Source organism: Neovison vison, chromosome 2 (genome assembly GCF_020171115.1).
Source record: "Neovison vison isolate M4711 chromosome 2, ASM_NN_V1, whole genome shotgun sequence".
NCBI lineage: Eukaryota > Metazoa > Chordata > Mammalia > Carnivora > Mustelidae > Neogale > Neogale vison.
In genome coordinates, this window is record NC_058092.1 from 21909082 (window position 1) to 21936354 (window position 27273).

General features: G+C 49.6%; 2 protein-coding genes and 1 non-coding gene across 9 annotated transcripts in view; 1 reads left to right on the forward strand and 2 right to left on the reverse strand.

Moving 5' to 3' along the window:
- The window catches only part of MECR (mitochondrial trans-2-enoyl-CoA reductase), a 29794-nt gene extending 18184 nt beyond the window's left edge, over positions 1 to 11610 (reverse strand). Inside the window, exon 1 of one of the 2 annotated variants that reach the window (XM_044237619.1) lies at positions 11419 to 11610. In XM_044237619.1, the coding sequence (XP_044093554.1) occupies positions 11419 to 11594 (176 nt within the window). In that variant the 5' untranslated portion in view covers positions 11595 to 11610. Of the gene's footprint in view, positions 1 to 4072; positions 4128 to 11418 lie in introns of those variants that run through there. The other variant, XM_044237620.1, reaches the window with a different exon arrangement.
- On the reverse strand, positions 9350 to 9453 carry LOC122901550. The gene has a single exon (XR_006383559.1). It is a non-coding gene; the product is annotated as a U6 spliceosomal RNA (small nuclear RNA).
- A 6977-nt stretch (positions 11611 to 18587) lies between the features above and the next one.
- The window catches only part of PTPRU (protein tyrosine phosphatase receptor type U), a 77009-nt gene continuing 68323 nt past the window's right edge, over positions 18588 to 27273 (forward strand). For all 6 annotated transcript variants that reach the window (XM_044237624.1, XM_044237621.1, XM_044237622.1 and 3 more), the window contains exon 1: positions 18588 to 18660. In XM_044237624.1, coding sequence (XP_044093559.1) covers positions 18588 to 18660 — 73 coding nt within the window. The remainder of the gene's footprint in view (positions 18661 to 27273) is intronic.

Below are 27273 nucleotides of genomic sequence, written 5' to 3' on the forward strand. Positions count from 1 at the left end.
GATTTTCAAGAGATGTCTTGTACTAACAGAGGTAACAATGGTGACAGGTGTTTACGGGATATTGGTCTTGTGCTAAGGGGCTTTAAATACATGCTCTGATCTAAGCTGTAACTCTCTTGTGAGGAGAGTACTGATATTGCCATTCTGTCAAGTAGGAAACAGAGGCTCCTCAAGATTATGAAACTGGCACAGGGTAAGATCACTAACTGGTCAGTGGCAGGGCTTCCCTGCTTTCCCAGTCGGCACTCTGATTTACCGTGCCCTGCACGAGCATCCTGAAGTTAGTCTGGGCGTTCCCCTGACTGCCTCCAAGAATCTCTGGGGCCCTCAGAGCCCCAGTCTGGGAATCATGACCAAAGTAAGGGAGGCCATGCCTCACCACACCTGAGAAACAGCTGTGAAAAACTGAAATAGAGACACTCTGTACAGAAAATAGTTAACTCGGAAGGAGATATGACCAAGACAGACAGAATAAAGAAAGGGCCCTTCTTGTTTAGGTAGCCATTAAGGAATACATGTATTTACACACAGCTGGAGGAAGGGATTCCTTGTAATACCAATAACCATAATAACTACTGTTTGAGTGCTTATCACTGAGGCACTCTGCTGAAGTGCCTTCCATGCCGGCTTTCTGCCATTGTTCTGATTTTATGGCTGAGCAACAAAAGCACAAAAGAGGTAAATAACTTGTTGAAGGCCACCAGAAGTAGTAAGTGGCTGGTCTGATTTGAACCTGCCAGTCTGATCCCAGAGAAGCCAGCTGGCAAGGGGCTAAGCGGACCAAGCAGAGGGTGGCAAGCTGAGCACCAGCCTGGAGTGGTGTGCGGGTGTGATCCTCGCTGGACCTGCCTGGGGAGCTGGGGAGGGGTTAGCATCCCCCCAGTCTCCCCACAGGTGGGGCAGGGAGCCATCAGCCCGACAGTGAGGTCACTCTGTGAATGCATGTGTAAGTCTGCATTTTAAAGAAAAAACCTGCCTAGATCAAATGGATTGTAGACTAGCTGCCCCTTTCTATGATCTGTACTGCTTTTCTCTGACATTTTGACAAAGAATCAATTTTTCTACAGGCTTACACAGTCCATGTGCTCAAGCTACTTAAAGGCTTTTTTTTCTGCACATTTTCTACATGCTGTTCCCTCAGCCCAGAATTTCTTTTCCACGGCTTCTCCACGAAGTGAGAAATCCAATTCACCTTTTAAGACATCTTCTGACCCTCTTGGTTCTGAAAAAAATTACTTGCTCCATCTTTAGTGCTCTCGTTACTCAGATGGGGTGACTATACTATTTAAGACCAACTTATGTTGAGTTTTTTGTTGTTTAGTTTATGGAGTCTTTTTTCATGTTTCTTTCAGTTGATCACAACAGGCCTTAGTTCACATTCCTTTCCCAAAATTCTGCAGGTGAGAGGTACATCAGAGTTCAGAACCACATAATATCTACAACTTCCTGTGGGGGTTCGGGCAGCACTCTGTGATCAGACACATTGTTTCGGCAGCACAATGTATGAATATTCACACTAAGTGGGATGAATAATGACCATACAAAACTTCACTATAGATCAGGCTTTCCCTCCAAATGAGATGTGAAACAAAAGAAATCAAAACAGAACTGTCAGTCTGTAGAACTTTCTAGATTTTGGAGTTGCAGATTCCAATTTGGATTTGGATCCAGGTCTTTTGGACTCAGTTCAGGTCTCTTTTTACCTAACCCCTAGTTTTATAGTCAGTATGTGCACGTGTATTGTCTCCCCACTGGGCTATGAGCTCCCTGAAGGCAGAGAACTCTTAGTCTTAACTCAGTGTTTAGCACAGTGTCTGGGACAAAGAAGTGCTCAAGAATGCTTCCTAATGAAAGTACCCAATTCTTCTCCCTGAGAGAAAGTGCCATAAAAGTGCCAGCCAGTTTTAGGGAATCAGGGGAGAGGCTTGAGCCATAGGGATTTACTATTGAGGCTTCTTCTTGGCTCTTCTTGGTTCTCGGCTGTTTAGGAAAAGAACTCTGAATTACGGGTACAAATAAAAATGGAGATTGTCTTTAAGAGAGTTTGTTCTAAGCAAAACCCATGGCTCTTTTCCTCACAGGCAAGTGCAGATTAGGTTTGCAGTAAATCACACTTTAAAAATCTAGACGACCATGGTCAAGATGGGAATATTGGTGGATCTCAGATCACAGATGAAGGGAGAAGCATGGGTTTGAGTCCTGTCTTGGCCATTTACCAAATAGATAAACCTCAAAATACTCATTTGTGAAATGGGGTGAACACTAGAACCCAGCTCACAGAATTAAATTAATGTAAATAAAGCATTTGCTAGAGTACCTGATACACAGTAGATGCTAACGAGATGGTGGGTGTTATTGGTGGCAAAATAGTCAAGGAATCCTTTGGAACAATTAGCTTTCTCTCCCTTTGAAAACAATCACTGAATCACTGAAAGGAAGACAGTACCTTTTGGTAAAACTCAAGTAAATTTAACTCAACGAATATTTACTGCCAGTCCTACTCAATGTCAGGTACTGTGCCAAGGGGTTTAAAGATAAAACAAAAAAATCTGCCCAGCGGCTTGACATGGTCACTGTGAGAGGAACCCTCACAGGCAGGCCTGAGGGTGCTATCTGAAGGCCAGGGTTTAAGCGGCTTCAGGGAGAAAGTGCAGAATTAGCAATTGGGCTTTGGAAGAATGGTACCTTAGTTGGGCCCAGAAGGAGAAGCAATGTATTGGGTGGACTGAGGGAGGAAGCAGGCTTTCTTGCTAGAGAATCTGACTTGGTAACTGGCCAGGCACTAGGTACAGTCTGGACAGGAGCCACGGGAAGGAAGGGGTTTTTATAACCTGGAATCTCTTGAACAAGAAATGCCATTGATGTCACTCAGTGACCAACTCTCTGTGGGGGGAGGCGAACTCTTTGATGGCTCCCAGGCTTCTGGTGTGGGCAACTGGATGTTGACACAGGGAGGAAGGAACAGTGGTTTGGAGTGGGGAGGAAGGTGTTATATTTGGAGCTTGAAGCAGGCACCCTGCAGTACGGTATGGGGCAGAGGGCACTCCAGGCTAGACATACAGAGCTGTGAGTCAGCTGTGTGTAGCTGGAGTCCGGGCTGGCAGATCACCTTCCTTTGCATGATCTGGCCGAACAATTCAACAACGAATGTTGACAGTTTACTGAGCTCCAGACATCACGCTTGTTTTACAAGCATGATGCTTTTTAGTCCTCAAAACACCTATCAGGAGGGTGTTATCAGCCCAATTTACAGATAGGAAACTGAAGCTCAGAGAAGTAGTTTGCCTAACGTAAGACTGTGAAGTGGCAAAACTTGATCTTAAGCTTGATTCTGAAGCTCAGACTGCTGGACACTAAGCTGGCCTCCTTTACACCATTTTTGTGCCATTCCCATCCTGAGAGATAATATTAGGTATTTGTTCGGAGTAAAATACGTTTGAGAAACGCGGCCTTCTGATCGCCCTCTTTAAGATTCAGACTGTGCATTGGAGTCACAAAGGCTGGGAGAAGGCACCCAGGGAAAAAGCCCACGTGACTCTGTGTAATCCAGAGCTTCCAGAGTTAACTCAGCTGGGAACACTGTATTCGTGGCACAGCGAACACACGCCTGCCCCAGACAGCAGTTTGAGAAGTGCCACACTGGGCTACGACCCGCTCCCAGTTCTCCTCTTTGTCCTTTGGGTAGCCTCGCTGCTCTGTGCTGGCTGAAATTCACAGCGGTGGGAGGGAAGGCGAAAGGGCAGGGACGAGGGTCTAGGAGACAGAAAGCTGAAGCTGCAAACACAGGTGGGCAAGGGCAGGGGCAGCCCTAACACATGCTGCTTGCCTGGCGGGAGGTGTGTTGGTCCAGCTGCATCTCACCAGGGAGACCAGCCCCAGCCTGCCCCGTGGAATGCCATTAACACCATAGACAGGCTGTTCGCGCACATAGTTCTAACGGCGTCGTCAAGGATACCATTCTGCCGAGACAGGAAGGAAAACGGGGGCCAAGTCTGAATTCCAGGAGTTGGACCTCTGGTGTAATGATAGCAATTTCTTCCTTGTTTTTTTTTTTTTTTTTTTTTAAACTCACCAAAGGAACCGGTGGCTGTTCTGGAGTGCAAATGAGGCACCCAAACATAGTCTGGCTAGATCTCAAGTCACTTCCCCGGGACGGTTCACGGCCTTCCCCTGTGTGTGTAATGGCGCCAGGCAACTCGGAGGGATGCCACTGTCTTCACTCAACAGATCCCAGACTGGATAAGATCACAATGGCTCCTTTGAGGCCAAGGCTGTACACCTGTGATGCCATATGAACTACAAGGGAGACAAAAGGGGGCAGAAGAAAGAGCCTTTTGAGATGGGGGGAAAAAGAGGCCAGTACTCTGGGGACTGGCTCAATTCTATTTGCTGTGTAAGGCAGGCACTGGCCAGCTCTGCGAAGATCTCTTTCCCGCCTTCTGCATTTAATTAGCCACCATTTGTACTTATCTTGCATCTTCCACTCAATCACCTCAAACTGATCAGTATCATTTTGAGCAGGAAGAAGAGGCAGGGAGAGACTGTACATGGGCCACAGAGACTTTCTCATCCTGCTCATTACAGATAGCCAAGAATGTACATCCACTATAGGCGCTGGGTGAAGGTAACCTCCGTCTTACGTGGCTCTCTCCAGTCTGTCTGCAATCCCCATGGTCATGAACAACCTGCCTTCTGTGGTTTGGTGAAATGCTTGCTGTGCTGGATACGTTGTCTGGAGATATGATTAATAATTAATAAGCAGGGCACACTGGGAATTGTGGAAGAATGAAGTTCTTTGGCTCGCAGCTTTGTAACAGCTCAGCAGGGGTGGTTGGCGGCATTAGTAGTTGGGGTTCTAAAGGAGTCCTGGGCGCTCAGGAAAAGTTCCTTTCCCCAAGCCAAGCTCAAACACTCCATGTCTCATGGTGTGCTAGGCACCCCCACTTGCCTCCCCTGCCTCAAAGTGATCTTGCCCTCTCCCCTTTCAGGACTGCTGGCATGTCAATATAATCATTTTGAATGGAAAGGAATTAGAGACTTAGAGGAACTTCTGGAAGTTTCTACACAGGGTTGGCAAAGAAACCCTCTCTCTACCTTTTCAATCCTCTGCTTTCTCTCAATTAAGATTACCAGTAAGCTTGTAAGCCCTATAATATCTGAAGCTGCTGACAGCAGGAAACTTGCCTGAAGCGAGCTGTAGAGTCTGCTGCTTCATTTGCTGAGACCTAACCTTGTTGATCCAAAGAACAAGACTGGGCCACAGCAGGGGGACCGAGTCCCAGTCTGCAGCTGCTTTTGTCTCTTTGATGGGTACAAAGACAACCATGTATCTCCACCTGGCGGGCTGCTAATTACCATACCAACCAGGAGCAAAAGGGGCCCCTAGTGAAATTTTGTACCCAGGACCCCTGATTTCTAGTTGCAGCACTGCTCCTTGGAGCTTGCTAGAACCATCACTGGTGAGCAGGCAGTCCAATGTCTACTCAGTTTTTTTTTTTTTTTTGTCTACTCAGTTTTACAGCTGTCAGAGCCAGACAACAGCTGGACCAAAGAGCATTCAGTCTCATATCCATTCCCATGGCTGTAGGATTATGTAGAGAAGGATGTCAAGGCCTCACCGTGTCTCGGCAGGAGAAAGTGTCGCTTGGGGAGAATGGGGTAAAGAGGAATACAGGTTTTGAGTTATACAGAAAATGGAGCTTGACAGTTTCATTGGCACAGAAGATGGGATGGGGAGAGACAGCATGTGTGCCCATCTTTACCACTGCTGACCTTGGTCAACTCCTTCATTTTCTCAAAGAGTAACTGAAAAGACTGTAGACTGGAGTGATTTCCTCACTCTCACAATGAGTGGCAGAGTGGACCCATGCCAGCGCCCTTGAAGGTGGGTCCCCAGTGACAAATCCTGACCCACAGATTAACCTCTCGGCACCTTTGCTTTCCCTTACCCTCTCCAGAGAGTGGGAAGGGCCTGGAGCCACACCAGAGAACGGCAGTAGGGGTTAGGAGGCCCAGACAAGCATAATAACTTGGGGTTGCTCTGGTGGGGCAGGGGTGGGGGCAGCTCTCCTCCCATACTTCAGTCATAGGGGAAACTCCTGTCTGCTGTATGATACTTCAGAGTATCACCCTCAGGGTTTTGGCCCTCAAGTGAAGAGCCTAGTGTGAAGTTCTGAGGGAAGGTAATATGCAAGTATACAGGATGTGGAGTCCAGCTTGAGTCTGAGTCCTGTGATCTCAAGCTGGCCCCCCGGAGCTTGAGGCAGCTGACTCCTCCCTCAAGGAACACATACTGAGTGCATGGGAGGCACTCGCTAAATATCTGTTAACCAGACATACTGGTTTTCTCATCCCTCTGGGCTTTTACACATATCGGGGCCTCTGCTTGGAACATTTCTATATTTTTCCTCATATATTGCCCACCTGATCTTCTGGGGGACTCAACCTAATCCTCATGCCTTCAGAGAAAGCATTCTGACTACTCTGAGGGGTTTAGATACTCCTCTTCTGGGTGTCCACAGCAGTCTAACAAATCTAACAAATATGGCACTTGTCCCACTGGGCTGTGGTCACCCATTTCCTGGACTCAGGTATGAGTTCCTTAAGGGCAAAGGCCACAGATTATTCACCTCTGCACCCCCAGTCCTGCCTTGCACATAGTAGGCCCTCGAAGAATAACTCCTGGCTGACTTCCTAACCAATGAGTTCTGTTCCCTCCTCCTTCAATTAATGACAACAGTGTAGGGCTCCAGGAGACAAACAAAATCCCAGTTCTCAACAGAGCGCCAAACCGAAATCCTGTTTTTTTCCCCAGTATTGTAATTCTGGTTTAAAAACCAAGTCACCAGGGTGCCTGGATGGCTCAGTTGGTTAACTGTCTGCCTTCGGCTCAGGTCATAATCCCAGGGTCCTGGGATTGAGCCCTGCATCAGGCTCCCTGCTCAGTGGGGAGTCTATTTATTCCTTTCCCTTTGCCGCTCCCTCTCCTTGTGTGCTCACACACACTCTCTGTGTGAAATCAATAAAATCTTAAAAATAAAAAAAACAACAAACCATCATTTCTTTAAAAATAAAAATTAAAACAACACAAATAACAACAAAAAAAGCAAACACAAAACCACAGTAACCAGCTTAGAGTTTTGGTTGATATCAATTGTAAAAAGGAGTTCCCTAAGAGTAAACAGTGTCCTACAGTGAGGACTCCCAACCCATACAGCCTGGGTCCTCACTACCTGCACCCCCAAATTCCATCTGGCTAAGACAGAATGGGTTTATCCAAGGGTTTCACAGCTTCATTTCCTTTTGTGCTCGTGGCAGGTAGGTGAGAAAGCCATGATGACCAGGATGCTATTTTATGAAAGTTTCAGGATCTTGAAAAGGGATCAGACGGAGAATAACATTCCTACCATCTTCCCCAGGGTGGGGCTGCCCTTCCTATGAAGGATAAAGACTTTGGGTCACCTGAATGGCTTATAATTTCACCTCCTCTTCTGACCTATCTTCTTCCCTATTTTATTTGCCATCTCATTCTCAAAAAAAAAAAAAAAAAACATTTCAGATGATTGAAGATCAGATGACCTGATCTTCAGGTCTTTATCAAGGACTTTTATTAAAGAAGGTACATCCTAGTTGTATGATCTTGGGCAAGTGACTTTCAAGCTTCATAAGCCTCAGTTCCCTTATCAGTAAAATAGGGATAATAACGACCAAACTGGAATCTTGTGATTTTTAAAATTCCATAATATTTGTGGAGAACTTAGCCCAATGCTTGCCACATAATAGAGGCACAGTAAATGAAAACCAGTGTTTACCACGAGACCCAGAGAATGGCAAAGTTCTGAAAGGGTATGTTCAGGAACAAAAGGAAAGATACTGGAGTTTCCAGGAACTATCTGATAGAGAATCCAGAACTCTGCGCAAGGGGTATGGGCATGGGGACCTCTGAAATTTCTACTTTGTGATTCTCCCAAGTTTATCATTTTCTCCTGCAGTCTTACTTCATTTAGATGAGTAGTTAAATCCTTTAAATGAAAAGGTCCAAGTGCTTAGTTGGGGAGTTCATTTTGGGGGGAAGAGAAAAAAGCTCTAGGGAATGGGGGAACAAGTCTTAGTAGAGAGACCAGCTGGAATGTTTGGGGGCCAACAGAAATGAAGAGAAGGATATTCAGAGATCCCTGAAAGTCTCATTCTGAGGAGTTCTGACCCAAGCAGACCATCCCTCAGCCCCAAGCAGACTGTTCCTTGTTCCCTCCCTGCTGTTCACAGTGCAAGCTCCACAAACAATGCTAGTTTGGGGAGCACTCTGCTCAGACCCTGAGTGGTTCCATGACCCTGCCTGGTGTAACCTGACCCACAGCCCCAGTCACTGGCGTATTTAAAGGACACCTGATTCTTTCTGTGACAGAGTGGTTACCCTAAACCTCCAAAGACATGACTACAAAGAAGAGAATACCAGCCTCTGGCTTCAGGCCATACACGAAAAAGTCGAGTTGCGTGAATCTGGGTCAGAAGGGAAAGCCACTCTTCTGGGGCAGAGGAAGAATTACTGCCTGCCTAACGGTCTGTATCCACAAGGGCAATGGTTCTCAACCCTGTTCAGGGCATCAGAATCACTTGGGGAGTTTTAAAAAAACCCGTATATTCAGGGCCATGCTAGACCTACTAAATAACCTCGGGGGAGGCATCTGGGAATATGGATTAAAAATGCCACAGGTGACCATGGTGTGAAGCCAAGGTTGAGGAATGGGGCATGAAAGTATCATGTTTGAACTTCTGGGAAATTACTAGAGTTCCACAGAAAGAGACAAGAGAGCTCTCTTTTTTTCCCTAAGTAGCATCTGCTACCAGACCAGCCTGTTCCAGAACTCCAAGAGGGAATGAATCAGGAGGCAACTGGACTCAGCTGGTTAACCTTCCTAGGCCTTTCCAAAGGGTCCCATCCTCATCATCACAGAACTCAATAAAATAAAAAAAAAATACACTTCTTACAGAAATTTGATTCACAATTAACCTTTTTGGAGCACTTGTTTTGTGGCGGTTCTTGTACCAGTCACAGAAACTAGAAGCCTGTGAGAGAGGCACCATACCATACCCTTTTGGGGTGCACTCTTGGAAAATGGTGTTCATCAGAGCTTTACCAATTTATTACAGCACAGTCTTCAGGGACAGCTCTTCCCGACACAGTGATCATTACCTATGATTAACATGCAGGTTGACGGTTACTGACTGATGTGTCTTCTCAATATTTTCTCATGGTGGATGTGGCTGGGGTGAGTGCATGACCCTGAATTTAACTGAGGCTTATCTCCTCCAGCTGTCAAAACATCTGGCTTGATTTTTTTTTTAAAGAAAAAATATGGAATGCCTCATGAATTTGCATGTCATCTCTGAACAGGGACCATGCTAATCTCTGTATCGTTCTACTTTTAGCATATGTGTTGCTGAAGAGAGCCCTCTGGCCTGTATTTCAGCCATAAAAATAATTCCATGTTTGCCTGTCCTTTGGAAAACAATCAAACCATGTGCTAGGAATCAGAGAGTGGTAAACAGGAGAGTACGTCGGCGCTTTCTGGCGTAGAGCATTAGCTTGATCTCAGCTAGTCAGCACTATTAGCTGTACCTGTATTGTGTCCATGCTTAAAGATGAGGTTAACAGGCTCAGAGAACTTCAGTAGCTTGCCAAACATACAGAGCTAGGACGGAGTTTAAACTGGTCTCCAGGTTTGATTCCCAGACCAGTGCTTCTGCCTTAGCTCCATTACAGTGACCCCACTAGCATTTCTGAATGGTTAGAGTCACTTCTGTGCAGATTTATAATGGCTGACAATTCATATGCTGTTCTTTATCAACCACACGCAAAAATCACAGATGAAGATACAACAGAATGTTAGGAGAACATATTCATAAAATTAATGAGGGCTTAGAGGGCTGAGTGACTTGCGTAAGATCAAACAGCTACGAAGACGTGGAGTCTGTCTTTGACCTTAGGTCTGTAAGGCTCCAAAAGAGGAACTCTTTGACTGGCTAAAGGCACATATATAGTGTGACAGACAGGAAATCACATGAGATAGGAGTAGATGCTATGGGTTCCTGCCCCTATTTCAATACTTATTAGCTATATCACTTGGGACAAGTCCCTTCTTGTCTTCTGCAAACGGAAAACAATGGTCTCCCACCTACTTTCTGGGAAGCGAAGATTCAAGTGGACATAAAAGCATTCAGAAAATATTCTCCAAAATAATAATAATAATAATAATAATGATGATGATACTGCCTAGGAACTCAAGCAAATCAGTAAGACCTGGGTTTAAATTTCAACTCTGCCACTAACTGGCTGTGTGACCTTGGGCAAGTGATTTTACCTTACACCTCAGTTTTCTGACAAAACGGGGCTAAATCAAGTACCTTCCACAAAAGGGACGATTAAGTGAGAGCATCCATTTAGATACATCCATTATGTGCCTCACATATAATACCTAGTCAGTAAAAGTCATTGAGGGATAAATGGATCAAGAAAATGTAGTATAAACAGGTATAATGGCATATTTATATGTGTGTCTGTGTGTATATACTTATCTGTGTGTGTATATATATATGTATAGTAGTGGAATAATGTCCATAACAATGTTACCTATTAGATATATAAAATAATGGAGTATTATTCAACCATAAAAAAGAATGAAATCGTGCCACTTGAAACAACATGGATGGATGCTGAGGGCATTATGCTGCATTAAATAAAGTCAGAGAAAGACCAATACTGAATGATCTCACTTCCAAGTGTAATCTAAAACAAAAATCAACCTCACAGATACAAAGAACAGACTAGTGCTGGGGGTGGGGGTGGGGTGGGGTGTGTGTGTGTGTATGTGTGTGTGTTATGTAGGAGCCAAATGGGTGAAGGGAGTCAAACGGTAAACTTCCTGTCATAAAATAAGAAAATCATGGGACCTAACGTACAGCCTGGCAATTACAGTTAGTAATACTGTATGTTTGAGAATTTCTAAGAGAGTAGATCTTGAAAGTTCTCATCAGGAGAAAAAAGGATTCTGTAGCTGTGTATGGTGACAGATACTAACTGCACTTACAGTGGCAATCATTTCGCAATACATACAAATATCGAGTCATCATGTTGTACACCTAAATCTAATCTAACATTGCATGTCACTTGTACTTCAAAAAAAAAAAAAAAAGTTAGCGGCGATTTCCGTCATAATTGTGCCTCTCTGGCCTTCAACCACCTGGAAGTACCGACTTTCTGAGCTACCCAAAGCGCCCTGGGCTCAGTTTGGGTCCTGTTATTCTCTGCCTTCTTGCTCCACCCGCTCCCTCCTTGGTCAAGACCCCCTTCTTCACAGCGCGTCTTAACCCCCTCCAGTAACCCCTGGCCCCTGGCCCCGTTTCGGCGCCGTCTCTTACTCGACGACCTTGGCTGGGTCCCCGTGATGCCCATAGACCAGCGCCCGGACCCGGGAGGGCTCGGCAGTTGCGGAGTAGGGGGCTGCAGCAGACCAGCCGCGGTGCCAAGCGAGGAACAGCTCGTGCGGCATTCGCGACCCGGCTCGCGCCCCCACCAGCGCGCCGCAGCCCCACATGCTTCCCGCAGACAGCTCAGAGCCGGACAGCGCATCTACGTCATCGGCCCGCGCCCGCGCCCGCGCGCCTGCGCCCCGCCTTCCACCCCGCCCCGCCGTGTGGCCACGCCCTTTGCTCTTTTTAAAAAGCTCGTGCTCTACCTTCGCTGCCCGCGCGGTGGCGCTTCGGATGACTGCGGGGGTTGTGGAGTGAGATGGGGGGTTGGAAGTACCCGAGGGAGTCGTGGAGACTCAGGGCTGGCCAAGTGGTTCTGCGAAGTAGGAGCATCCGAGACCGGCCTGGAGCTGTGCCTACAGTCTGCGACTTGTGTTTGATTTGGGGAAAGTCATCTACCCTTCCCTGACTTCAGTTTTTTCTTCTCCCCATCGTTTATGGAGTGCTCGCTGTGCCAGAACTTTTAAGACATCACCTCATTTATTCTCTGCTATCCTATAACAGCATAGGGAAGCAAACTTTACTTCCCTACTACTGAATAGAGTAGACTTAACTTGATGTGGAGGCAAGAGCACTGGGCTTGGAGCTAGAATATTTAGGTTCAACTCCTAGTCCTTCTGCTTCCTAGCTTGGCCACCTTGGGCAGGTGTCCCAAGCTCCCAGGCCAGGCTTTTTTCTGACGGGTACACTGGGGGACAATATATCTCCTTCAAGACTGTGGTGAAGATTGGATGAAACAGTAGGATAACGTTGTGGATAGAAGAGCACATTGTAAAATGCTAAGTGTGCTCAGATATAAAGGAGGTATCACAAGGAGGAAGGCCCCCTCTCAAAATGCTTACATTGTAGAAGGGATTTAGTGGGAGAGTGGAAGTGCTTTATAAGCAGATGTAACACAGTAAAAACACTAAATCATATTTTTATTGGCTGTAAGACATGAACATAGATAGCTAAAACCCTAGTTGATAGAATAGGACAGAGGACACTGTTGGAGTTCAGAGGAGAAAGGTGCTCTGGAAGGAGCCAGGGTGGAGTGGCGGTTCTTGCAGGAGGTGCTGTGGAGACTGTCCCACTCAAAATCCTCAGTATGCATAAAATTTACCTGAGGTCCCATATCGAGCCTACTGAATTAGAATTTGGGGGACAGGTTCAGGAATCTGCAATTCCTACCAGCTTTCAAGAATATCCTGATGCAGGTGGCCTAGGAAACTGGCTTAGACAAACACTGTGCCAGAACTTTGAAGGATAAGGAAGAGTAACTTTCTCTAGATTTTACTGACCCAAAGCCTGCCAGCTCAAGGCCTTTTCTCTGAGGAAGAGAAGAAAGCAAAGTGCTCTGATGAAAGCTGCAGGTGGTTGGATTCTGGCAGAACTGACATTGAGTCTTGACTCTGCCCTTTTCCAGCCATTTGATTTTGGGTAAGTCACTTGGCCTCTCTGTGTCTCCATTTTCTTATCCTTAAAATGAAGGAAATAATAGTATTTGTTTTAAGGCTCTTATGAAAATCAATTGAGCTATTGTTCATTTGAAGCATTTAGCACAATGTTTGGCACATGAAAGCATTTGATAAATGTTATTAGGTTATTGTGAAGATTAGATGGGAAATATCATATGTAAAACACCCAGACTAGGGTCTGGCTCATACTATGTGCTCAAAAAATGTTTATACCTGTTTTTATTATTAGAGAAAGTAGATGTCCCATGATGGGGCAAAGACTTGGTCCCACACTTATGTGAGTACCCTTGTGCATGGGCACATACACACACATGCACAAAATACCCAGTTTTGCTTACGTTCTGTTTTCACTGTGACACATAGATCTACTTCTGTTGAAGACTCTCTAGGTGACTTTGAGCTGTTGACATTAGCTTCTCTACCAGACTGTTTCCTCTGAATTCCCTGGACAGCCTGGCTGGAAATCCTGGAGAATCATCTAGTAGGTCTGCCTCCTGGAGACTGGACTTAGTCCCCCCATTCATCCCAATAGCCCCCCTTTTCAGTCCAGGACATCAACTGTATCAGCAGCCTTCTTCCTAACTGAAACCCTCTCCCCCCATTTCCTTCCGCTTTCCTTCTTCCTCAGGCCTCCAGAATGGTTTTTTAAAAATATTTTATTTTTAAGTAAGCTCTACACCCAACATGGGGCTGGAACTTACAACCTTGAGGTCAAGAATCTCATGTTCTACCAACGAAGCCAGCCAGACACCTCCAGAATGATTTCTTTTTTTTAAACAGAAAGATCAGATTTTCTTTTCCTTGCTGAAAGTCCTTCTGTGATTCCCCAATACTTAGATCCAGAAGCCACAGTTCTTTTTAGAACATAATGAACTACTGACATGCTAAAGTTAAAACTGTAAAACAAAACAAAACAAAACAAAATGAAACAGTGATTCTATACTGACTCTGTTAATCTCTAGCACAACTGCCATATGCTAAAATCTTTAGAAAAGTACATGGAGGAAAAGCACCACCTTTAAACAAAGAAAATTCTCTTCAAAGTAATTAAGTTACCTTCTTGCAAGTTAGGAGATGGCTGTAGTTTTAATTCCATGGCAGAACCCCTCAGCTTAACTTAAGGAGTCCCTTGGTTTCCCCAAAGACATGGTTGGACAACTACTGATTGAGGGGTTCAAGTCTACTTTTCACACCTTGTATTCAATAGCCTCTGTACTCTGAGTCCCACACTGTTTTTATCTCCTGCTATAAGACTGTGCGTAGCCCATGATCCAACAGCACCTGATACCCACCTTTCTGAGCAATTCCATGTCTTGTATCTTTATTCATGTTTCTTCTTCTGCCTGAAATGCTCTTCTGGCCTTGCCTTCCTGGGAGATTCCAGGTTCAGATATCATTTCTTTGGTGTTGTTTTCCAGCTCCCTAGGCTGAGTCAACCTTTGCTGCCTTTGTGTTTTCTCTGAATTGGTGTTATGGCCTTTAGGACACAGTCCCTTATTTGTTTACATGTCCATTTCCCCCTCTGGGCAAGAGTGGGTCATGTATGGTGCATCTCCATGACACCAGCACCCAATATGGGACTGGCCCAGGGTAGGTGTCATAAATATTCCATGAGTTGAAAGTAATTGAATTTCCTTACTACCTGGCCTGTCTGCGGTGCTGTCTCCTTTTCCCCTAGATTTAGGCAGGTCACTCCAGGCCACTCAAGGCTTCTGGAAGTCTTTGATCTTTTCCAAGTGAAGCAGTGTTCATCTGTCCACCTGTTGCTCTTGTTCTCCTTCTCCTCCCATGACGGTGTCTGCCCTGTAGTCTTCTCCAGCAAAAAGATCAAGAGTGGGTGTGGAGTTGGTCAGGTCTAGATTTGAATCCTGGGCCTATCATTTACTAGTTTTGCGGGAAAGTGGACAAGGGCCACATAATTTCTGAGCCTCAGTGTCCACATAGAGGAACATGGGATCAATGGTAAACTCTTGTCACAAAGCTCTCCCAGGAGTCCTCTGCAAACAGCATCACCTTTGGTTGTTTCTTCTATTCACTGGATTGCTCTCCTTGAGTTTCTTGTTCTGGGTAGTCCTTCCTGTCTCTTCCTGTATCTATCTGTTTCTTCCCCATCAACATTTTCTTGCTTCTGACTTTCTTCCTGTGATTCTCGCTCAAATTCTCTGTCTCTGTGGCCCCTTCTCCGGCTCACCAGGGCTCACAAGAGAGAGGACCAAGAGCCTAGAAGCCTTCTGCCCTGCCTCCTCCAGGTGCAGGCCAATCTCACTTGTGCCCCCCTCAGTGAGTAGCAGCGGAGGCAGGCACAGGGAGGTCTTTGATAGACCTTGAAATCCTAGGCTCTATCCGGTGTCACTCTCCACTAGTTAGAACCATCTATCTGTGGGTCTGTCTCTATTTCTACAGTCTGTTATCCCCTTGGCTCATCTGAAGACTTTTAAAAAGAAAGTAGTTTTTTTTTTTAAAAAAGATTTTATTTATTTGTCAGAGAGAGAGAGAGGGAGAGAGAGCGAGCACAGGCAGACAGAATGGCAGGCAGAGGCAGAGGGAGAAGCAGGCTACCTGCCGAGCAAGGAGCCCGATGTGGGACTCGATCTCAGGAGACTGGGATCATGACCCGAGCCGAAGGCAGCCGCTTAACCAACTGAGCCACCCAGGAGTCCCAAGAAAGTAGTTTTATTCTGTTTAAAGCTCCAATAGCTTCTTACTGTTCTTAGGGCTTAACCCAAATTGCCATAGTGTCTTGTACGCCCTCCCCATCCTGCCGGCCTCTCCAGCTGTATCTGGCTCCTCTTTCCTCCCCACTCCATTCCAGCCACCCTGGCCTGACTGTTCCTCAAACACACCAGCTCCTACTTTTGTACAGGCTGTCCTCTCTGGCTGCTGTGTCCCTCCCCACTGATTGATGGCTCCTTCCCTTACTTCAGGTCCCAGCTCAAATATTACCACTTCACTTACTCAGGAAATCCCTCTCAGACCCCCTTAACTCAAGTAGAATGTTCACCCCAATTATTTATCACAGCATTTCTCCCATTTTCTTTAGACTGCACATCTCGGATTGTAATGGCATATTTTTGTATGTTAGCTGTTGGTCTTTTCCCTGAGAGTGTAAGTCTCATGAAGGCAAAGACCATGTCCGTCTGCATTCATTTATTTACCCATTCGGTATTTTTTTGAGCATCAACTACATGTTAGACACTAAGCTCTGGGATACAAGACAAAAGTCTTGCCCTTAGGGGTCACCTGGGTGGCTCAGGTCATGATCCCAGGGTCCTAGGATCAATCCCCACATTGGGCTCCCTGCTCAGTGGGGAATCTGCTTCTCCCTCTGTTCATGCTCATTCTCTCTCTTGCAAAAGTAAATAAAATCTTAAAAAAAACCCAAAATAAATAAAACTGCAATAATCTCTTTCCCCCTCACTCTTTCTCCCTCCATTTTTCTGGTATATCTTTGTCCCACCAGAAGCCGTGGTTTATCACTATCTCATGTACCAGAGAATTTGCTTGCATGGCTGTTTATTGTTCTTGTTTTCCCACTGGAATGTAAACTCCATGAGGGTAGGAATTTTTTTCTGTTTTAGAACTCCATCTTGGCTTATAGGAATTGTTGAATAAACGAATCACTATCTGGTATTTGTTAATTCGCTCCAGATGGGAGGCAGTTCTCAGCCTCCACTCAAGTTAAGCCAGATGGTCTTCATTCAAATCCTGGTGCCCACTACATACTGATGCACAACCTTGAAAAAGTCACCTCTCTGTACTGCAATTTCCTCAACTATGTAATGGGAGTAAAAAGTAATAGTGGTGAGGATTAAATGAGTCTATGTGGGTAAAGTACATAGAAGGTGTCTGGACATAGTAATGGGCAACAAGTTTGGCAACATTGTACTGGGTAGAGCCCCAAATATACTTAACCTGTGTAGCCAGAGGTAGACAAGGGCCAAGGAGAGTTAGTGACAGAGGCAGACTTTATGGCATGAAAAGGAATAATTTTCTAAACACCAGCATTGTAAGGAGAAATAGATGAATTCACTATCATAGTTAGAGATTTCAACACTCCTCTGCCAGAAATGGACAGAATCAGTGGGCAATCAGTAGGGACGTAGTTGAACTCAATACCACCATCAGTCATAGACATCCATGGACTATGCCATCCAATAACAGCAGAATACACATTCCTCTCAAGCTCATGTAGGATATTCACCAAGATAGACCACATTCTGGCTCTAAAACACACCTTAACTTTAAAAGACCAGACGCGTACAATGTTTGCCCTCAGACCACAGTGGAATTAAACCAGAAATCAATAACAGAAAGGTAGCTGGAACACTCTGTTGGAGAGTAAATAACACATGGATCAGGGGCACCTGAATGACTTTGTTGAGTGTCTGATTCTTGGTTTTGGCTCAGGTCATGATTTTAGGGTTGTGAGGTCAAGCTCCTTATTAGACTCTGCACTCAGTGTAGAGTCTGCTTGAGATTCTCTCCCTTCCTCTCCCTCTGCCCCTCCCCGCTGCAAGTGCACCCTCTCTCTCTCTCTCAAATAAATAAATAAATAAACAAATCCTTAAAAAAAAACCCCAAATAGATCAAAGAAGAAATGCTAAGAAATAAAAAAAATTTAAACTCAATGAGAATGAAAACACAACTTATAAAAATTCCTGGGATGCATCAAAAGCAGTGCTTAGAGGGAAATTTATAGCACTGAATGAAAACATTAGAAAGGAAGAAAAATCTAAAATCAATCAGCTAAGCTTCCACCTCAGGAAACTAGAAAAAGGAGAGCAAATTAAAAACAAAGGAAGCAGAAGAAAAAAAATTAGAGGAATCAATGGAATTGAAAACAGGAAATAGGAAGAGAAAAATAAGATCCACCAAAAGCTGGTTCCTTGAAAAGATCAATCAATAAATAAGCCTCTCATCAGGCTAAGAAAAGAACAAAGGACATAATTTACTAATAGCAGGAATGAAAGAGGGGACATCACTACAGATCCCATGGATATTAAAAGGATAATAAAAGAATATTATGGACAACTTTAAAAGCCAGCGTTTCAAAGACCCAACCATCTGGTTTCAGTAGATGATGAGCACTCTGTCCTTGGAGGTATGCATGAATGTGCATTTGGAGGGGTCTCGATAAGAGGGAATGCAAGCATCAAAGGGGACAGAGAAGCAGAGTGTCTTTGGGTCTTCTGTCCCCGAGAGCGCTATGCCAGAGCTAAGTGTGGGCAGCGAGCATGCTGGCTTGAGAAAGTCGGTGCTGGGTGAGTGTGGAGGCGGTGGGCCTCAGGGCCCAGCCCGGACCGGGGCGGGGTTGGGGGGGGGTGGTTTGCAGGAATGGGGGAGGGGCGCTCCCGGGCAGTCGGAGACCGGACCGGTTGCAGCGCGTGCGGCTGCCAGCAGGGGGCGCCGCGAGACCGCGGAACCCGGGGCCGGGCCTGACGTCAGCGCCCCGCTTGCTTGGGCTCCCGCTCTGGACTCGGCGCCAGTCCCGCTCCGCGCCGCGCCGCTTCGCTCCGGCTCCGGCTCGCCTCCGGCTGGGCTCGGCTGGGGCTCTGGCGGCGGCACCTCCTGCGCCGGGCCCCCGGGCAGGCGGCGCGCACCATGGTCCGCGCCCAGGCTCTGGTCCTGGCGCTCACCTTCCAGCTCTGCGCTCCTGAGACCGAGACTCCGGCAGGTAAGCGCGCGTTGGTCCGACCGAGCTTGCCCCGCGGAGCCCCCGGGGCCCATGGCGTAGCTCTCAAGAAAGTGTTAAGTGTTAGGTGACCGGGCGTTCCGAGCCTGCTCCCTGTGTGTGTCTGAGTGTTGGATGTGCGACCGGGGGCTCAGGGTGTTGTGTGTCCGTGAATGTTGTGTGTCCGTGAGTTATGTGTGCATGGAAAGGTACTGTGTGTGTTGTGCGTCTACGAGTGTGTTGGGGTGAATGTTGTGTGCGTCGAGGCATTGGGTGTGCGCTGTCTTGTGCGCCTGCCAGTGAGTAGTGTTTGTGCGGCCAGTAGATTGTGTGTGTGCATCTGAGTTTGTTTCTGTGGCCGGAGTTGTGTCTGCGAATGTGTTGTATTTGTTTGCATTTTGTATGTCGTGGCAGGTAGTGCTGCCTGTTATGTGTCCGCGAATGTGCTGTGTGTTTGTGTTATGCGTGTGACAGGGAGTGCTCTGTGGATTGTGCCCGCGTGTGGATCGGGGAACGCGTGTGTGGTGTGTGTGCTTGTGAGTCCATGTACGTGTGTGAAGGCGTGGGAACGGGTCCGGAACGTGTGTGTCCGTGCACTGTGTGCGCGATGTGTACGTGTGGGAGTGTCTGGGGTTGGTGGTGTGCGCCGCCGGGGGTTGCGTGGGTCCGAGTGAATGCCAAGTGTGCCGGGAATGCGTGTGTAGGAGCGTGTCTGGAGCGGATGTGAGTGTGTGAGTGTGTCCGTGCGTGCTGGCTGCGTGTCCAGGAATGTTGCGAGTGTGGTGCGCGCCTGGGCGGTGGCTGAGTGTGTGCCCGGGGCCCGGGGCCGCCCGAGGGGGCGGTGTCTGGATGTGTGTGTGTGTGTGTGTGTGTGTGTGTGTTTGTGCGCGCCCCGCGTGTGTGCGTATGTGGCGCGCGGGCCCGGAACAAGTTGTCGCGGCGGCGCCCCCTCCCCTCCCGGGTCGGGCCGGGCCTGAGGCTCGGGAGGGAGGAAGGGGGCCCCGGAGCCGCCGACTCCGACATGTCGGGCTGTTTGTTGTTTCTCAAGTTCTGCGCGGCGCTGGCGGCCGGCAGCTCGGAAGCGGCGCTGGGGCCGCGGGGCGCCCAGGCTGTTGGCGGGTTGGGCCGGGCGCGGGAGGCGGGCACCGGGGGCCGGCGGGCGGGTGCTGCTGCGGGGCTCGGCCGTGGCTGCACCCGGCGGGCGGTGGATGGGGGTGGGGGGCGCGGCGGGCGCTGTGGCCGTGCGGGGCTACGACGTCCGGGCGCGGGCAGGGCCTGGCCTTGGGGCGCAGGACGGCGCCCCCTCCCGTGGCGGGCAGGAGGCACCGCGGACACCGGGGTCTCCCGGGACACTCCCTTGGCCGACTCCGCAACTTTGCGGCCTCTCGGCCGGCCCGGACCGCGGTGTGTGTGAGTGTGTACGTGTGTCTCCGTGTTTCTGTACGCTGTGCGATCGCGCGGTGTGTGTGTGTGTGTTCGCGGATCTGAATGTGCGTATAAGGAGCTTGTGTCTGTGTGTCCGTGTGTGCCGTGAACCGTGTGTCGGCTGTGTACGTGTGTCGGCTGTGTGCGTGTGTCTGACTCCCCCGCCCCCCCCTTCCTTCCCTGGGGCCTGGGATCCTGGACTGTGGCCCCCTCCAGCGGAGTTGTACTCTACGGGTCCCCTGGGGCAGGGGTGACCCGGTCCCCTCCCGCGGCCTCATCCTCTCAATCTCCACCGTTTGGGTGTCTCCAGCTTGGTACCCAGGGCACGGAGTAACGGGGAGACGCCCCAAGCAGAGATCAGAGCCAAAGCACGTGCTGGGCCACCTTGGCCCCGGAGAGACTCCTCCTGGCCGCTGGCCTCGGAGAACTGGCTCCCCGGAGTCGAGTTCGCCGCCCCGCCGCCCCTTCGGGCCTCTCGGGCAGACCTCCTCTTGCTCCCGCAGCCGCTCCTGCTGTTGGCTGGGAGCTGGAGCCTGGCTTCCTCTCCCTCTCCAACCCCTCCCCAGCAACTTTGCTCCTCCCCCACCCTGAGATCAAACCGGAAGATTACTGTGCCCCCCCTCCACTCCTCCCCCCTTGCAAGAACCCTCCTGTGCTCCACCTCTTGCCAGCAGCGGGGAGACTGTTAAGAGCTGAGGTATTAGATGGGAGTGAGACCCTGAGCAAGTTACTTCCATTTCTGGGGTCTTGGTTTTCTCATATGTCTTATGAGTATCATAATAATGGTGCATAGTACTTGGTAGATTGTAAAGCAAGGCTCTATCTGTGAGTGCCAGGGAACAAAAGATGGTTTTGAGGACTGTTACAGAGCCCCAGAAACTGTGATTTGAAGCCAGGGGGGCCTGGGTTCAAATTCTACCTCTGCCACTTGCTGTCCTTGTGACCTTGGGCAAATTACTTTACTTTAAAGTTCCGGCATCCTTGTAGCTATTACCTTTGGGGCTTCGTTTATAAATAAACACTTTGTAGAAGGGGTACAATCTATCTTTGCCCCCAACCTGCGTAAGATCAGCCCAGCTCCCTGAATGCCTCCTCTATCCCCTGCCCCACCAAAGGTAGGTGTGGGATGTCTAGTAGGCATGCAAATCTGGCCATAATTTATTCCTCTGTGTTCTAGCTCATTTTGTCCTTTTGGTTCCTGGGGTTGTGGACAACAGGAATGAGGGAGAGGCTGCCTAGTGGTTTCAGGTTGGGCAATAAAGGCTTGTCTGAGCAGCTGGATGGAAGGTAACGGATGGAAGGTATTCTCCCTGGGGCTGGGGGGGGGCAGGATACTCAGCAGGAGTGGTGAGAGTGGCCAGGGTTGTGGGTGCTGAGCTCCTTGGCGGCCCCCTGCCCAGCTCAAGTCTCAGAGAAAATTCAAGGTGGACAACTGCTTGCTTTGAGGCATGCTGCTCCCCTTCCATGCTGTCATCTGCTAAGCTAGACTTGTGGGGTGTTTTTTTCATGCAGGGCTGGGTTAGCTAGAGTTGCTAGGGGTGCCTTGTGCCCTTCCTTCCTCCCGCAGCTCCCTTCTGTCCTCCAAGCTGTGCTTTCCCCTAGAGCTTTCTAATTCCACCTCTTCTCCTGGTGAACTTCTGTTCTTCCTTCAGGTCTCAGCTCAGGCATCATCTCCTCCCTGAAGCCTTCCTTGGTTACTTACTCCCTGTTCTAGCTCAGGGAGAGTGGGGGTTGATTAGATTTTTTTCACAGCATTGTAATTATTGTAATTGCAGTTTATTGGTCCTTTCTCCCTTACAGACCATGAACTCTGTGAGGACAGAGACTGGGTGTTTAGGTCAATTCTGAGTCCTTAATATCTGGTTCAAGTCCTGGCCCACCAGCACTGAATACATGTGGCAAGAAAGAATGAATGAGGTCCAGTGGGTCAAGTTCTGAGCTGGAGAAGCCAGATGGGGGCGCACTGACTCCACTGAAAGTAGAGATTAAAGAATTCGGTTTTCCCTCCAGGAATCTGGAAAATTCTGCCGGGGGATGGTGTTGTGTGTGGAAAGGCCACGTACAGAGTCATCTGGGAGCTGTGAGTTGGGGAGGTTGAGTCCCTGGAAGAGACTGAAGAGATCGGTCTCCGGCCTGTCATTCCCCCCACTCTCCAGCTTCCAATTCTGCCTCCAACCCCGCCCCCCAGCAGCTGGCAAGCCGTCCTGCCCCAAGGCCCAGCCTTTGTGCTGGAGGCCTCGGCAGGTGGTGCGAGGCATGGAATCCCAACTGTCAGTTGGAGCTGAGCGTCCTGGGAGGAGGGAGGGCAGGCCCTGCATCAGGAGGGGGAGACTCCCTCCGTTCTCTGTCCCAGATCCTGGAGTAAGCAGGTGGGGTCGAAGCCTTTGTGCCAACAGCTTGTGAGCTCCAGGGAGGGGAGCAGGGCTGCTCCCTGTAGTGACCCCTGCAGGTGGGGTTATGGGAGTCTGGCTGAGGGGTGTGCAGTTGTGATCCAGGGCAGTCAGAATGAGATGAGGAGTGTGTATGTGTGTGATTGTATGATTGCAGCCTGGCACACAGGACATATGTGTATGGCTTGTCAAGGTGGTCTGGCCATCTGGATACCCTGTGGCAGGATCTGAGTTTGGAATAGGGAGGTGACCAGCTGTTTGGATCCCTGGAGAGCCTGCTGCTAGGGTGTCTTGGTATCTAAGTGTCAAATTCCCGGAGTTTGGGTGCAGACCTCTTTGGGTGGGTGGCATCTCAGTATCCAGATGGTCCCCGGACCAGGCTGTGGGAGGATGGCCCAATGTCTCTAGATCTGGAGGTGGGCGTACCCAGGTGTCCGTCAGTCCTCAGGTTCATGGGCGCTCAAGTACGGACGGGAGTGTCTCTGTGTTGTGTCCACATGTGGGGCTGTCTGAGTACTTGGATGTCTGGGTGTGGGGTTCCGAAATGTCTGGATATTGGACTGTGGGGGTGTCTGTGTTCCCCAACAGGGAGCCCATGCATTAGAGTATCCAGGTGTGCGTGAGTCTGGGTGTGGGGTGCCCTGTGGTCGGAGTTTCTGTGTCCAGGAATGGGGTGTGCATGTGTTGGGTAGAGAGTGTCCTGGTGACTCTGTATAGCTTTGTAGCAGGGCCTCTGCCACTCAGCTTCTGACACCCTTTTCCTTGGGGGGTTGCCCCCCCGATCTCCCTTCTATGAAGGCCCCCCAATGCTTCTGCTTCTCCGTAGTCAGTCTAGAGCTGACGCTCAGTAGAACTTCCTGCAAATATGGTGGCCACTTACTCACATGTGGTTATTAAATGTAAATTGGTTAGAATCCATGAAAATACAAACCACTGCCTCAGTCACACTTGCCACATCTCAAGTCCTCAAGAATCTCGTGTTGCTAGTGGCTATTGCATTGGTTGGTGCAGGAGCGGACGTTTTTATCAGGGCAGAAAGTACTATGGACAGGGCTGTCCTGGAGGTATGAGGCCTGGACACTTCTGGGGGTGGAAGTGGTCTGATAGAACCACCACTCAGCAGCCATTGAAGAAGGTTTTGTTGAATCCATGTTCCCTTCCTCCTGGCCCATCATTTCTTGCCTGGACTATTGCAGTAGTCCTCCTTGGTCCGCATTCTGTTGTCAACTCTCCAGCACTTCCAGGACTTTGTATATGGTTCGTGCCCTCTCAGTGTTTGCATTGATGTGAACTCTGGGGTACACAAGGAAGGCTTGGAGCAGGTGGAGGGTGGAGCTGGGCTTCAGAGGGCGGTCACAGATGGGGGCCAGTATGCTCCCTGGACTTGGTCCGGGCAGGATGGCCATTGCCTGAAGAATGGCTAGGGGAGGACTTCTGACGCAGACAGTGTAGAAGACGCTGTTGCTGGCTGGCTCAGGAATCTTGGGGGCAGATTTCCAGGACGCAGATCCCAGGACTTAGTGGAGGATAAGAAGGATGTGGAAAGCAAGGACTCGGAAGGGTCCCTGAGGTTTTGGAATAGAGTGTAGAAGCTGGGTGGAAGGATTGGGATGGGGAAATTGGGAAGGGGTATGGTTGGGGATATTTGATGACTAAGATCACATTTGGGTGCAGAGTAACAGCTGGGGCATGGGGGACAACTAGGGATGGAAGGTAACGAACAATGAAGATATATCTGGAGGCTGGGGACAGCTGGGGCCGAGGGGACAGACAGATGGTGTTGGGGGAACAGCCGAGGGTCGGGGGACAGATGGAGGATGGAGAGAACAGAGGGGCATGGTGCAGTTGGGGGATAAGGGGTGACAATTGGGGGCATCTGGGTGGCTCAGTTGGTTAAGCATCCGACTCTTGATTTTGGCTCAGGTCAGGATCTCAGGGTCATGAATCAAGCCCTGCATGGGTCTCCGCACTGGGTATGGAGCCTGCTTAAGAGTCTTTCTCTCTTGGGGTGCCTGGGTGGCTCAGTGGGTTAAAGCCTCTGCCTTTGGCTCAGGTCATGATCTCAGGGTCCTGAGATCAAGCCCCACATCAGGCTCTCTGCTCAGCAGGGAGCTTGCTTTCCCCTCTCTCTGCCTGCCTCTCTGCCTACTTGTAATTTCTGTCTGTCAAATTAACAAATAAAATCTAAAAAAAAAAAAAAGAGTCTGTCTCTCTCTCACTCTCCCTCTGCTCCCCCTGCAATTCCCCCCTACCTGCCCCACCACACGCATGCACATTCTTTCTTTCTCTTGGTGGGGGGGAAAGAGGTGACAACTGGGAGGTGTCAGAAAGTTATGTGGACCACAAGGAGAGATGGGTCTCAGCTGAAAGTGTGGGGGATACGCTGCTCAGAATGCGTATATATGTGTGTCTGCATGTGTGGACATGTACACCCTTGTGGTTGTGCGTGTGTGTAAACATGTGCTTTACCTCCAGCGTGGTTAAGGGCACAGGCTCTGGGTCCTAACACCAGCCCCACCACTACTAGCTGTGTAACACCTGGGCAGGTTACTTGACCTTCCTGGGTCTTTTGTGTTCTCATCTGTGACATCGGGTAATTATTTAACACACTGCACGGAGTTGCCATGAGGATGTATTTTATACACGCAGGTATGTAGTTAGAATGGGGCCTGCTAACTAGTCAGCACTGCGTTAAGTACCAACAGTTATTAAGCCTGTGAGTGTATGTGCGCGGGCATCCTGCGTGCTCAGAAAAGTTTGTTTTTGGCTTCTGATGAAGTCCAGGCCCTGGAGGAGGTAGAGGTGGGGAGGGCAGCAGCGACCAGCCAGGTTGGCTGCATCTGGCTCGTCTCTCACCTCCTCCCCACTGTTCTTCACCCCACTTCCTGCTCACCCTGTACCAGGGCCTATAGTCCAAAAGGTCCCCCTCTCTGTCTCTGCCCTGTCCTGCCCTGCACCGCCCTGCCCTGGGCTGGGGGCCAGGGGACGTGCTTTGACTGCCCAAAAGCTTTTCAGCAGAATCAGAATTCATTGTCTGCCTGCCAGCACTTTGGGGCCCTGCTCGGATAGAAATACCTGGACCATGTGCTCAGTTCTGGCCGCCCGTCCAGCAATGGCTTCATCCCGTGCCCTTGGAGAGTCACTGGGGTGGAAGATGTTGGGGTCAGGGGACGGGGTGGAAGGAAGTCCCCAGGGCAGATGAGGCCTCAGCAGCCAAGCCGTGGATTAGCCAGCTCAGACTGGCATCGCCAGGGTTTTCCAGGAGTCTGGGCGTCCCTTGCTGTCCAGTGTGTCACAGCATGTGCGACCTCCCCGTGTGGCATTGGCTGTGTGCCGTGTTTCTGCCTAACTGCACTGCATCACGGCGCTGGCCCACTGTGGGCGGATGCTCTCTGGGGTTCCTGGGCCCATGGTGTCCTGGCACTATGCCGCATCTCAGCCCTGCCCCGCGTGACCGTGCTGGGATCCTGTGTTGTATTGGCTATGTGGACACTCCTGTGGGTCCGTGCCCTCCACCTCCACCTCTGCCGCATCTTCCTGACCCATACTGCCACCCCGCATGTGTGGACTCTCTAGGGATCTGGGGCTAGCTCCCAGCATTCGGCCACTGTGCAGTGCCAACAGATGGCAGGCTCCGGCCACACTGCCTCTCTGCGTCACGTGCCTCTCTGCACTGCACGATTGCAGTGGGGATCTGCACTGTGTTGGCTACGCGGCTTTTCTGAGTCTCTGGGCACAGCTGCTCTGCGTCCCACCTTTGCACCCTACCAGCACCGCACGGCTTTGTTGCATGTGACGCTTCAGTCCCACTGCTTTCCTGCACTCCGCTGGATAGGGGCCCTCCGGCCAAGTCCCTCCCACGACCCTGCACCATGGCCACCACCACGCTGCCTCTTATGGAGCCTCAGCCTCTCCTGGGATTCCCGCTGGGGAGTCTGCTTGTGCCCTTTCCCCCGGGTTCCCGTTGGCAGCCGCAGTTGAGCAACCTCTTTGCCATGAGCACCCGCCCTGCTCGCCCCTCTGTCCTGCATTGCACACTGCTCAGTCTGTGCTCATGCTGTGGCTCGGAGCCGCTTTCTTGGGCTCCAGGACTGGCAGGTTTTGCAGGTAGCACCTTTGCACGGTCTTTAGCGTAACATCTGCTCATCGGTGCACGGCACAGGATTACCGCCCTGAGCCCTGAGTACTGTGCGTGCTCACGGCTGGGTTGTGTGCACAACACTGGATTTTAGGACTCCAGAGCCCTTGCCTCTAGTTCACCGTTCCGCACGGCATTTCTCTGCCACTTTCTACCCCTGCCCTTGAGTCTTCACGTACTCCGTTCCTGAGAACTGTATTGAGTTTGTATTCTGGACGAGGCTGCCCCGCCCAATGGTTCCTTCCGCCCCACACCCCTGTGTCTCTGTACTTTGTGCACGCCTGCACCAGACACCTGCCTGCGGTGAGAGGTCACGGAGCACCAGTGAGGTCCCTGGCCCTGTATTAGTGTCTGGAGAGGGAGAAGAGCTGGTAGGGCTCGAACTTTGCGCCCTGGCATTCCTCCACGCAGCTATCACTCGGCACCGAGTGCCAGCCCAGTGTGTCACTGGATGTGCTGTCCTGGTGCGCTGTGCCTCTGTGCAGCCCTGGGTCAGGCCCACGTTGGAGGTGGTCCCTCTGCACTGGTTCCGCCATGCCGCACCGGGGGGTCAGTACCGGGGTGCGTGCACGCTGTGTGCTCTGCTCCCCTGTGGTGTATGACTGTGTTCCACCTCTGTAATGGGCAGAGCTGCCGCCCTGCACCCCTGGCACACCACGCTGT